The sequence below is a fragment of the Gracilinanus agilis genome, chromosome 4 (genome assembly GCF_016433145.1).
Source record: "Gracilinanus agilis isolate LMUSP501 chromosome 4, AgileGrace, whole genome shotgun sequence".
Taxonomy (NCBI): Eukaryota; Metazoa; Chordata; class Mammalia; order Didelphimorphia; family Didelphidae; genus Gracilinanus; species Gracilinanus agilis.
In genome coordinates, this window is record NC_058133.1 from 484,324,386 (window position 1) to 484,338,030 (window position 13,645).

The following is a 13,645-nucleotide window of genomic DNA, read 5'->3' on the forward strand; positions in this document are numbered from 1 at the left end:
AATATTCAAAGCTGTTTTGCAGAGAATTCTCTAAGCATTGGATGGGTAGGGCTGTTCTTAACCTTTTTTTTTTTTTTTTTTTTTTTTTTTGTATTATGGACCCTTCTGGCATTCTGGTGAAGCCTACAGACGCCCTACTCAGAAAAATGTTTTTAAATGAACAAGATAAAATATAGGGAATTGCAAAGAAAAACACTTGTACTTATAGTTAATAAAATATTTTTAAGGACCAGACAGGTTCATGGGCACCAAGTTAGTCACCTCTGGTTTAGGTTGGAGGTGTTGGATCCCCTCTAGCAAAACTCTCTAGCCCAGATCAAACCATATTAAAATGCAATTGAGATAGAAAGCCACGTCTGGAGATTCTGGAGGTCCTGGCTTTAAATCCGGCTTCAGATACTTCCTAGCTGTATCACCCTGCTTATCAGGTTAAAAAAATAGCTTAGCATACTTTGACTTCCAAAAAGAATGATGCAGAGAAATATTCAATATAATACTTTGAGAGTCTATGCAAAAAGTTTACAGACTTGAGTGACACAAAGTGAGAAGATTCAACTTGTCTGGGTCAAGAGCCAGTACTGATGGATAATGATTGGGGTAGATCACCACCATACTGGGATTCAACACTTTGGGTGTTTGTTCTTTCTTTCTCTTCCTTCCTTCCTTCTTTTCTTCCTTCCTTCCTTCTTTTCTTCCTTCCTTCTTTTCTTCCTTCCTTCTTTCCTTCCTTCCTTCCTTCCTTCCTCCCTCTCTTTCTTTCTTTCTTTCTTTCTTTCTTTCTTTCTTTCTTTCTTTCTTTCTTTCTTTCTTTCTTTCTTTCTTTCTTTCTCTTATGTCCCTTCTTCCCTCCCTCCCTCTCTCTTTCTTTCTCTTATCTCTCTTCCTCCCTCCTTCCCTCTCTCCTTTCCTTCCTTCCTTTCTCTCTTTCTTTCTCTCTTTTTCTCTTATCTCTCTTCTTTCCTTCTGCCCTCCCTCCCTCCCTCTCTCTCCCTTCCTTCCTTTCTTTCTCTCTCTCCCCCTTCTTTCAATACTAAGTATTAGTACCAAGGCATAAGAATGGTAAGGGCTAAGCAATGGGGGTAAAGTGATTTGCCCAGGATTACACAGCTAGGAAGGGTACAAAATCAAATTTGAACATAGGACCTCTCCTTTCTGGGTCTGGTTCTCCATCCACGGAGCCACCTAGCTGCTCCTTGTGTGTATGTACATTGATAATAATATAAGTAAAAAGAAAAAAAAAAGCCGAGAGACAAAATTTGACGATGTGTAATCACAATGGCCAAGTTTAGACCCAAAGAGGAAGTGAGAACTCTCACCTTGCTCCTTTCTCCACAAAAGCAGGAGACTATGAGTGTGGAATATCAATGTTTTGGTTAGTTTTGATAAACTGTTTTTGCTTTTTCTTTTATTAGTGGCAGCTAGGGGCAGCCATGGTGTATTGTGCACTGTGCCTAGAGTCAGAGATCAAATCCAGCCTCAGATCCTACTAGCTGACCCTGGGCAAGTCATTAAACCTGTGTATACCTCAGTTTACCCAACTATAAAATAGGGATAACATCACTTCTCTAGCAGGCGGGTTGGGAGGATCAAAAGAGATTATATTTGTAAAGTGCTTGGCATTGTACCTGGTATATACTAGGTGCTATATAAATATTTATTCCCTTCCTTTCCTAAAATTTTTTTAGTATTTTTATATAGTAAATATATATTTATAGTATATATAATTTATGTATAGTAAATAGCTTTTGGGTAGAGGACAAAACAATAAAAATTTTTTTCAAGAAATGGGATAAATGGTATCACAATGGAATTACTTATTAGTTATAATAGTTGCCTTTGATCAAATCATTGATCTTCTAAGCTACAATACACAGTGACTATGAGAACTGAAGAGAACCATGGGAAGTCATATTAGTGTAGCATGTCTCATGTCAGGGCAAATGTTGATATTTCAGCCTAGGTCTTACAGACAGACTAGTTTCCCTCTAGCCTGGAGGCAAACGAAGCCCAGAGCTCAAGCAGAAAGGAGGAAGGGGATGGACTCGGTGACCCATAAACACAGAGCTTTTGAGTAACAGGCTCCCATGCAGTCTTCATACCAAATGACCCTCTTCATAGAATGTCCTACGGGATTTAAAATTCACGAGAAGTGGGATGGCAGCTTGGATTTCTGACAGCCCTGCCCTTCCTCCCCATCTCCCCCAATGCCCCGAGTTCTCAGCATTTGCCAGGACCCAGGAGTGCTCCCGGGTTGGCATTTGTTGCCCGGCCAGCTGCTTTGTCATTGTCCTCCCCTTACCACTCCCACCCTCTCCCCTCGTGACCAAGAATGGGTTCCTTCAGTCGGCCTCTCTAATTGCTCCTGGAACAAATTCCAAAGCAGCAGACCAGCTGGGATCCCAAAAGCTATCCCCAGACGTGACCCGAATCATTTGCTTCATTGAAGTTCTAATAATCACATCCCCTCCCCTTCTTCCTTCCCTCATCCCATTCTTCATTCCTCAGCCCAGGTCCTGCCATTCCTTAGCTGGCTGGCACAGGGCACGCACCAGGAGGTTTCTCCAGAATGTGGGTCAGTGATCTGCTCAGGGCTCTGGAGGTCGAGGAAATGCTGTCTCCCTGGAAATGATGGCTCACATTGGATCATACATATCTCCCTGGCGTCCCTAGAATTCCATTTGTGAACACTGAGGCAAACAGAACACTGCTTGAAGATATACTACAGCCATCTTTTTCTTCTGAAGAGTTCAAAGTATTCTCACAGACTAAATTCTCTGCTTCTCAGATGGCCCTACTGTTCCATTTGACAGATGGGAAAATCAAGGGTCCTGGATGAAGTGAGTGATATAGAGGATAACCAGTGCCTAGGATGGAGGAGGTGTTTGGTAAATGCTTGCTAAACTATGGATTTATGGGGTCAAACAAGAGGGTATCCTGGATCGAGAGACCAAGGGGTTCTCGAGAGGTCGTCAGGGGCAGCCCCTTCCTTCGGTGGCCAGCCTTCTGGTGAGGAGACTCTCTCCACATTTGGCCAGGTCAGTCCTTGGTGGAGAGACACACAAGTCAATCTCCCACCTGTTTGTATTCAAAGACCCTCTGGTTTGGTAGGACCTGTTGTGTTGTCTCCAAAGCCTTAGGAACATCACGGCAAAACGGAATAAACTCCGGTGGCTCCTGATGGCCTCGAAAACCAATTTGACACGGAAAGCCCTTCATATCTTGGCTCCAGCCTACCGTTCCAGCCCTAGAATTCATCTTGACTCACTCTTTGTCTGCCTAAGGAGGCCTTCTTGTTCCTCAAAGAGGCCGTGCAATCTTCCACCTCCATGCCTTTGCACTAACTGCCCAAATGCCTGCACTGTACTCCTTCCTTTCCTCTAGCCCTTAGAACCTCTAGCTTCCTTCAAAGCTTAGCTCAAGAGCCACATGAGGCCACATGAAGCATTTCCTCGTCTTCCCAGCTGTGATACCTCCTCTTCCAAATTTCTTAACTTTGTATATGCTTATACATGGACGTGTTCTCTCCCCAGATAGAACGTGAGCTCCGTGAAGGCACGGCCTGATTCATTCTCGCCACAAACAGAAGGCACCAAACGCTTGTTGATTTATCACCTCATGCCAGAAATCCTTGGTCCAAATCCTGCTTCTGTCACTTACTGCCAGTTTGATTTTGGACAGGTCATTCCAGTTCCTTGGGCCTCAGTTTCTTCATCTGTCAAATGAGGGAGTTGGACTAGATGACTCCAAGGTTCCTTCTAACTCTAAACTTCAAATTCTATGATATCCACTACAAGAATGAGACAGTAGAAGAGAACTCTGGTCAAAGGACCACAGAGTTAGCCCCGGAAAGGAACTTAGAGGCTGCTGAGTGAAGTTATACAATGATGAGGTCTTAATTAATTTAGCAAACTACAAACAGAAACCACATTTCCTCTCCTCCACACTCTTTCTTGATTTCTAATGAAATCATTTAATCATCTAAATCTAGAGTTCATCTAATGAAATCATTTAAATAATTTAAAATAAATGAATCTAAATCATCTGAATCTAAATTTCATCTAATGAAATCATTAAAAAATTTTAAAATAAATGAACTCTTTGAATGTCAGTAAATAAACCATCAAACTTATTGAGCATTTACTATTTGCCTAATTGGGGCAACTAAGTGGTGCAGTGGATAGAGGACCAGGCTTAGAATCAGGCAGACTAATCTTCCTGAATTCAAATCTGGCTTCAGATACTTACTAGCTGTGTGACCCTGGGCAAGTCATTTCACCCTCTTTACCTCAGTTTCCTCACCTGTCAAATGAGTTGGAAAAGGAAGTGGTAAACTATTACAGTATCTTTGCCAAGAAAACCCCAAATGGGGTCACAAAGACTCAAACACAATTAAAACTTTTGAACAACAACAAATATGCCTAAACTACACTAGGGACTAATAGTTGTTTGCCGAATGACTGATTGATAAATCAATTCAAGAATCCATCTGGCTTTTTCCTTCCATGTTTTCATTTCTTTCTCCATCAGAATCCTAGAAAACATGTTTCAAGAGAAAACTGTTGCCAGGGATTAGTGTGTGTGTGTGTGTGTGTGTGTGTGTGTGTGTGTGTGTGTGTGTGTGTGTATGAGTGTGTATGTGTGTTCTCTGTCTCTCCCTGTCTTTCTGTCTCTCTCTGTCTCTGTCTCTCTCTTTCTGTCTTTGTCTCTGTCTTTCTGTGTCTCTCTTTGTCTGTCTTTGTTTTTGTCTCACTCTGTCTCTCTCTGGCTCTATCTTTCTGTATCTCTCTCTCTGTCTTTTTTTCTGTCTCTCTGTCTTTGTCTCTCTCTGTCTCTGTCTTTATCTCTCTCTGCCTGTCTCTCTGCCTTTCTGTCTCTGTCTCTCTGTCTCTGTCTTTCTGTCTCTCTGTCTTTGTCTCTCTCTGTCTCTGTCTTTATCTCTGCCTCTGTCTCTCTGTCTTTCTAGCTCTGTCTCTGTCTCTGTCTCTCTCTGTCTCTCTGTCTGTCTCTATCTCTGTCTTTCTCTGTCTCTCTGTCTGTCTCTGTCTTTCTCTCTGTCTCTCTCTTTCTGTCTCTGTCTCTCTGTCTTTGCCTCTCTCATTCTGTCTTTGTCTTTCCCACTGTCTCTCTGTCTTTCTGTCTGTCTGTCTGTCTGTCTGTCTGTCTGTCTGTCTCTCTCTCCCACACTGGGTCTGACACCTCTGCCCTTGTTAGCAGGTCTTCATCCCAGGAAGAACCCAAAATAACTGCCCCTGTTCGCATTCCCTCGGGGGACAAAAGAGTCCTCCAATCTTTCAGCCTCAGTTACTGCAGAAGCAAGAAAGCAGCGGGGAGAGGCTCCTGGCTTCCAGGGCTTTGCTTCTCTTCTTCCTCCTGTCTCATACTGACCCCTAGCGGACAATCAGGAAACCACACCCAACTCTTGGCCCATCCAGCCCTGCCTGGGGTTTCTTCTATCCCAACTCAGCAGTCCTTTGGAGGAGACAGACAGTGGGTGACTCAGGTGACCCAGGACGATGTCGGAGCTAAATGAGACCCCAGGAATCATCTGGTCACTGACTGCACCATAGACCTAGATCTGGAAGGGGCTTTAAAGAGTATGGAATCTAAGCTCCTCGTTTTTCAGGTGAAGAGACTGCAGCCCAGGAAGAATTTGAACCCAGGTCCTCTGACTCCTAAGCCAGGGCTGGGTCTCTGTGCCGTACTTCCTTGGTTTTATAGATTAGAAACTGACAACTAGAGATGGGAAAGAACTTGTCCAAGCTAAGAGAGCTGGATGGAAACAAATGGACATTTCAATACCAGCAAATATTTATCACCAAGTATGTACTTAGATACTTGGGGAGATCAGAGACGACACGCTCTCTGCAGAGGAGCCAGAAGAAGGAATCATTAAACCAGGAGGAAGTTTTTTTCCTGCTCATTCATCTTGTCCCTCCTCTCTGACAGCTCGGACCTCCCATGCCTAATGATCTTTTTCCCCCATGGACCTGTCTCCGCTCCTTCATTCATACTGAGAGACAAGTGGGTGATAACAACTCCAAGCACGGAATCCCTCCTCTCCGTTAAGATGTTGATTTGTAAAATGCAAAATACATAAATAAAAATAAATCAGTTTTACGATGCAGAAAGGAAAGCCTAAGAAGTGAATCTTAGAGAACAAGAAAAACCCGGAAGCCAAACAAATTATCAAGTTTGACCCTGAGAAAAACTGTACCTCCTTCAGTCTGTGAACAGTGAAAACGAGTGAACAATGACGACAATATCATGCCCCTGCTCAATAATCTGCGCTGACTCCCTATTAACTTTAGAATCAGATACAAAAGCCTTCAGAGCCTGGCTCTAGTCTAACTTTTTATCATTATTATACATCGCTCCCCTTAAAGGACTCTTCAGTTTAGCCTAACTGGCCACCTTTGGCAGCTAGGCGGTATAGTAGACATAATGCCGAACTTGGAAACAGGAAGATGTGGGTTCAAATCTCCCATTGGATTTCCATTGGACAGGAGACTTCCCACTTGGACAAATGACTTCAGCTCTTGTAGCCTGTTGCCTCTTTTCTAAAATGGGATGCCTGGGGTGGGCTCTGTCTGAGATCATGAAGGTCCAGAGAGAGGCGATTAAGGCAGAGAGCTCAGGCCACCAGGACCACCTTACTGAAGGGGAATTAGGTGCCGACAGAAAAAGCAGAGTCCAACAAACCACAGAGGAGAGGGAATGCTCCTCCAAACTAGGAATGCCTCAGTAGACCAGAGCTGCTCCCCAGGAAGGGGCTGATCCTATCCCTCTGGAGGAAGCCACATCCAGCTCTTACCTGGTCCTCGTAGTCCCCAATCTCTGGTTCATACTGCAGAGTGGCTGTGCTTTCCATGGCCAGAACATCCTTCAGCACCTCTTCGCACCCTGAGGAGACACAAACAGGCCATTGAGTCAGAATACCAGGCTCGCCTGGGTTGGTTGAAGTCTGGGACTTGGGGGACGAGCTGTGCACAGATGGGAGGCTGTGCTATAGAAGAGGTCCCTCCCTCTCTGGGAGAGTGATTGAAGGAGGAGACCAAGATCATCTCCAACTTTCAGAGCTAAATCCTGTGATGGTTTTTCTCATCCAGCTTTTCCAGAATAGGAGTCAGGAATCTTTTGGCAAGCATTAAGAAGACTACAGCAATATGTCTAGAAATCTGAGAGAACCAACAAGAGAAGGGAAAACGAGGGAAAGGAAGGCGAGTAAAGGCAAGGCAAGGGCAAGACCTCCTGTCCCTTTACTTATAATCATAGCAGAACTGCTTTTTCTTTTCTTCTCTTCTCTTTTCTTTTCTTTTCTTTTCCTTTCTTCTCTTTTCTTTTCTTTTTCTTTCCTTTCTTTTCTTTTCTTTTCTCTTTTTTTTAAACCCTTACCTTCCATCTTGGAGTCAATACTGTGTATTGGTTCCAAGGCAGAAGACTGGTAAGGGCTAGTCAATGGGGATTAAGTGACTTGCCCAGGGTCACACAGCTGGGAAGTGTCTGAGGCCAGATTTGAACCCAGGACCTCCCATCTCTAGGCCTGACTCTCATTCCACTGAGCTACCCAGCTGCCCCCAGAACTGATTTTTCTTAATGGCTCATTCTTACGTATTAACCAATATACTCTCAATGTTGGGAATGACTGTTTTGTAATTTTGCTGGGTTTTGTCTCCAGATAGATTCCACCAATTTTCAACCCAACCAGTAGGATGTAAGTGTGCCTTATTTGCCCACCATCATACTACCATCGAGTTTTATTATGTTTAAATAATGTGAGATGGTAACTCAGGAATATTACATTTTAGACTTTTTGCCTTAAGAAGTAGTACAATGGGGGGCAACTAGGTAGACATAGAGATGGACCTGGAGACAGGAGGTCCTGCGTTCAAATCCAGGCTCAGACACTTCCTAGGTGGGTGACCCTGGGCAAGTCACTTGGGCTCCATTGCCTAGCCCTTATTGCTCTTCTGCCTTGGAACCAATACTTAGTATTGATTCTAGGACAGAAGATAAGGTGGTGGTGGTGGTGGTGGTGGTGGTGGTTTTTAAATAGTATGATACAGTAGAAAGAACAAGCTTTAGAATCAAAGGATCTAAATTCTACCATCCATCCAATTTACCTCTGTGATCTTGGGAAAAGACATTGAATCACAATAGACCCCAGACTATACTACAGATTATCCTCATCTGTAAAATGGGAGGATCTGACCATATGTCCTCTTCTAGCTCTCCATCCATGAGCTTGTGGTACTCTCATTGTTAGTGAGTTTAGAAATTTTTTCAAGAGATTACTGACAATTGAAAACAATCTGCTCCCATTCTTTAGTCATTTTTCCACTGGGAGATTCAGTTTTTCTCTTTAATAATTTTATCAATGAAGAGCAGCTTGATGCAGTGGATAGAACACCAGTCTTGCCATCAAGAAGACCCAAGTTCAGATCCAGCCTCAGACCCTTACCACCTATATGATTCTGAGTAAATTTCCTCAGACTGTTTGCCTCAGTTTCCCCATCAATCAAATGAACTGGAGAAGAAAATGTCAAAACATTCCAATGTCTTTGTCAAAAAAAAAACCCAAGGGGGCAGCTGGGTAGCTCAGTGAATTGAGAGCCAGGCCTAGAGACGGGAGGTCCTAGGTTCAAATCTGGTCTCAGACACTTCCCAGCTGTGTGACCCTGGGCAAGTCACTTGACCCCCATTGCCCACCCTTACCACTCTTTCACCAAGGAACCAATACACAGAAGTTAAAGGTTAAAAAAACAAACAAACAAAAAAAAACCCAAATGGGGTCCTGAAGAGTCAGATACAACTGAACAACAACAATGAATTTCATCATTTCCTCATGAATCTTAGATATCTTGTTTTTACCTGCTATCTCTGTCATAAATATTTCCACTTGGTACTTTTTCACTATTCTCAAATTTACAAGCATGTGGCACCACCAGGAAGGCATTTGTATTAAAATGACAGGTTTTTGTGAGAAGGAGCAGCTTGGGATTCTTTGGGGCACTGCACAATTTCCCTAAAGCCATCCAGGCTGTTTTCTTTTTCCTGGCCATTTCTATGCATCACTGAATATCTTAAGGACCTATTTTACATGCCTAATGCATATTAACTCCATTATAATAGTAATAATAACAATTATGTAGCTCTTTAAGGTTTGAAAGGTGTTTGACAGATAAGATCTCATTTACCCTTACAACAATCCTGGGAGGCAGGTGTGAGTATTATCCTCATTTTACCGTAAAGGAAATTGAGGCAGACAGAGGTTAAGTAAGCTACCCAGGGTCATATGGCTGGTAAGAATCTGTGGTCAGAGCAAAGGAAAGAGGTGAAGATTGGAGGGGCTATGGTAAAATTGGGACATTAATGCATTGCTGGTGGAGTTGTGAATTGATTCAACAATTCTGGATGGCAATTTGGAACTATGCCCAAAGGGCTTTAAATGATTGCCTGCCCTGTGATCCATCCATACCACTGCTGGGTTTGTACCTCAGAAAGATAATAAGGAAAAAGACTTGTACAAAAATATGTATAGCCACACTCTTCGTGGTGGCAAAAAATTGGAAAATGAGAGAATGTTCTTCGATTGGGGAATGGCTGAACAAATTGTGGTATCTGTTGGTGATGGAATACTATTGTGCTCAAAGGAATAAAGAACTGGAGGAATTCCATGTGAACTGGAACAACCTCCAGGAATTGATGCAGAGTGAAAGGAGCAGAGCCAGAAGAACATTGTACACAGAGACTGATACACTGTGATACAATCAAACATAATGGACTTCTCTACTAGCAGCAATGCAATGATCCAGAGCAAGGCTGAGGGACTTATGAGAAAGAAAACTAGCCACATTCAGAGGAAGAACTGTGGGAGGAGAAACACAGAGGAAAAACACCTGCTTGAACACATGGACTGATGGGGAATTTATTGGGGATGTAAACACTAAACGATAACTCTAGTCTGGTGATGGGCAAACTTTTTAAAGAGGGGGCCAAAGGAAAGGAAATGCTCATCTGTCAGTCTGTTTCTAAGGCAACTCTTTCGAAGTTTCATTGTATTGTATCCTACTCGTTGTATTCGTCATATTAGGAATAATGTCCTGCAGCCAGATAAAACATTTCAGGGGGCCACATCTGGCCCACGGGCTGTAGTTTGCCCATCATTGCTCTAGTCCAACTATCAATAATATGGAATTAGGTCTTAATCAATGATACATATTTTTATGTTTCCCAGTGGAATTGTGCTTTGGCTAAGGGAGGTGGGGGGGATTTGGGGAGAGGTAAAGAACATGAAACATGTAACTATGGGAAAATATTCAAAATTAAAATTAAATTAAAAAAGAACCTGTGGTCAAATTTGAACTCAGGTCTTCCTGACTTCAAGTCCACCCAAATGTATCTTAATGAATACTAGGCATTAGTCATATGGATTCTTGCTCTGATTCTTTGCAGTAACTATAGATCTTATTGAGCAGCATGATGGAACTTGATGCAATCAGTACTATATTTGCCAGGGGTCGTTGAAACCTTCCTGAATGACAAAGTTGCTGAGGGATTCTGGAACTGCACAGCAGATTCCAGGGAGGATGGTAACCCCCCACTCAGATACCCCTATGTGACTCTTCTCTTACTAACACTCCTTATTATTGGAATTATTGTGATCAATATCCCTTCTCAGCCTCAGGGAAAATCAGAAGAACAGTAAAGGCTGTTACTTGAACCCTCACAGGTCCCCTACAGACTCCTAGGAAATTCCCACCTTTACATGCAGTAATACAGAAATACCCCTAGAAGTCACTTCATAACAAACCAGCAAATAGTAAGCTAATGTTAAAGATTTAAAAACCCTAACTTAGATCTCCCATACACAGGTGCCTGCAAAAACAGGCCAGAACAATCTCCAAGTTCCCACCTTCCCTGATCCCTGATCCCTGATTCGGTATGTGACCTGAAGGATCTCTTCTGGTTCGTGACCGAACTTGGAGGAGGTCTGGAGCTGGTGAGACTGCTCCACGTGGTGAGTGTTAAGACTGAATCTTCCTGAACTTCTCTTAAGGAACTTCCTTTTAATAGAGAGACTGTGACTGAAGCTTTTGTTTTGTTAGCCTTCAAGGTCCTTCGGGCCTCTGGCTTCCTGGATTACTTATCCTATCTTATCCTCTCTCTTATTTCCTTATATCTACTTCCTCTTCTCATTTGTAAATAAATTTCCATAAAAGTCATCTTAACTTGAAGTTAATCTTTAACTGGGGACTGATAATTGTCCAATCCTCTGGTGACCGACCTTTTAATATTTGCCCAATCAAAATCCCTTTTCCCCCTTACACTATGTGACCCTGAATAAATCACTTAACCCCAACTACGTAGCCCTTACCACTCTTCTGTCTTGGAATGATACACAGCATTGATTCTAAGATGGAAAGAAGGTAAGGGTTTAATAAATAAATAAATAAATAAACAAATAAACAAACAAATAAATAAATAAAATGAAGAGAAGTTTAACTTTTTTGGTGGGAGACACTATCAGAGGAGGGTAAGGAATTGGGAAAAGCTTCATGAAAGAAATGTTCCTTTAGACAAGCTGGGGATTCAGGGGAGTTTGTTCAAGACAGTGGCATGCGCAGATCTGTACTTGAGGATATCACTCAGGCTGCAAGGTGGAGAATATCACCCTGCTGTTCTCATTGGCACCACTCTCATCTTTAGATGTAATTCAAGCCCTGCTCTGAGGGGTGTGAGGTCTGGCGGTCTCACTGTCTATTCCTTGTGGTTTCGATAACCTCATGGCCTCTTTGCTGCTTTCGTAGTGACTGCTAGGTACTGACATTGCTCTCTGTAGTTTCTGGGCTCATTCTTTCAGGGATGCCCACTGAGCACCTCAATGCCAGTCTTCTATTAAAAGTGAGAGGAAGTCCTCCCTGATAAGGACAGGTTGAGAGCTCTTTAGTCACAGCCACCAAAAGTCAGCTGAGTGCCCACAGGCTAAGACAAGGTCACTTCAACCTCCATGTCTGGTTAGGATTAAAGTCTTAGAAATCACCTTAAAATGAATTTAAATTAATTAATTAAAGCCCTGGAAAAGATCAAAGAAAAAAGAAAAGAAATTATACATTCTGCAATATTTATAGCAGCTCTTTTTGTGGTGGCAAGGAATTGGGAACTGAAGGGATGTCCATCAACTGGGGAATGGCTGAGCAAGTTGTGGCATATGATTGTAATAGAAAACAATTGTACCATAAGAAAAGACAAACAAGAGGATCACAAAAAAGCCTGGTGAGAGTAGCTAGGTATCTCAGCGGATTGTGAGCCACGCCTAGAGATGGAAGGTCCTAGGTTACAATCTGGGCTCAGATATTTCCTGGCTGTGTGATCCTGGGTAAGTCATTTAACCCTACTGCCTAGCCCTTACCACTCTTCTACCTTGGAACCAATATACAGTATTGATTATAAGATGGAAGGTAAGGGTTATTTTTTTTAAAGCCGGGAAACACATATGAAGTGATGCAAAGTGAAGCGAGCAGAATCAGGAGGACACTGTACACAAGAACAACAATAATGGACAATGATCAACTGGGAATGACTTAACTATTAGCAATAAGGCAAGGATCCAGGACAGCTACAGGGGGCTCATAATGAAAAAGGCTCTCTGCTGCCAAGGAAGGAACTGACAGAGTCTGAATGCAGACTGAAGCATGCCATTCTTTGCTTTATTTCCTTCATGAATTTTTCTCTTGTGTAAGCAATAGGTGTCTTGTTTCATAACATGATGAACAGGAAAATATGTATTATATAATAATACATGTACAACCATTATTATATTCCCTGCCTTCTTAGAGAGAGGAGAGGGATGAGAGAGAAGGGGTAGAAAGAAAAATGAGACATAGATTTTTGGACCTAGCTAATGTGAGAATTTGTTTCTCTAGAAGAAGCATATTATATTTTATTACATGTAACAAACCATCTGTATTATATTACTGTTAAGCTATATATTATATTATGCTACATATTAAAAAAAGAAAAAAATTAAGTTTAGAACAAAAACTCATATCATACCATGATGAGCTCTAAATATTTATTATAATTTATTACACATTTATAACAAATTATATATATTATATCATTGTTATGTTATATAGTATATTATGTTATACATAAAAATAAAAATAAATGATAACTAAAAAAAAAAAGATTAAAGCTCTGGGTTCCAGATAACCACATCCCAAGATCCTCCAGGATTTAGCATGCAAATGAATTTGAGCAAGACCAAAGGTAAATTAAGTGGCAAAATCAGTATTTCCCACCTTCCTTCCTCAGGTAGAACATAACTTTGTTATGCATATCTGTCTCCTCGTTTTGGCATTATTCTTGGTCAATAACAACTCTTTCATTATATTATATTACATTATATTATATCATATCATATCATATTGCATTATATTATATAGTATAACATGTTACATGTGATATATTACATTATATTATGTTATATTAAATATAATATGTATTATTATTATATTACATAGTAGAAGGCAAGTCTGAGAGGAATTAATTACTTTTATTATAATTACAGTAACTACTATTGGTCCAGTTAAGGTCCAAGAGTATTTTCTTTTTAAGCATGAAGTGCTACTAAAGGGCTTAGTTT

General features: G+C 41.6%; 1 protein-coding gene across 1 annotated transcript in view; it reads right to left on the reverse strand.

Annotated features, from left to right (window-relative positions):
* Positions 1 to 13,645, reverse strand: part of RAB11FIP4 (RAB11 family interacting protein 4) — a 194,114-nt gene that overhangs the window by 121,167 nt on the left and 59,302 nt on the right. The window contains exon 4 of the mRNA XM_044675580.1: positions 6,812 to 6,900. Coding sequence (XP_044531515.1) covers positions 6,812 to 6,900 — 89 coding nt within the window. The remainder of the gene's footprint in view (positions 1 to 6,811; positions 6,901 to 13,645) is intronic.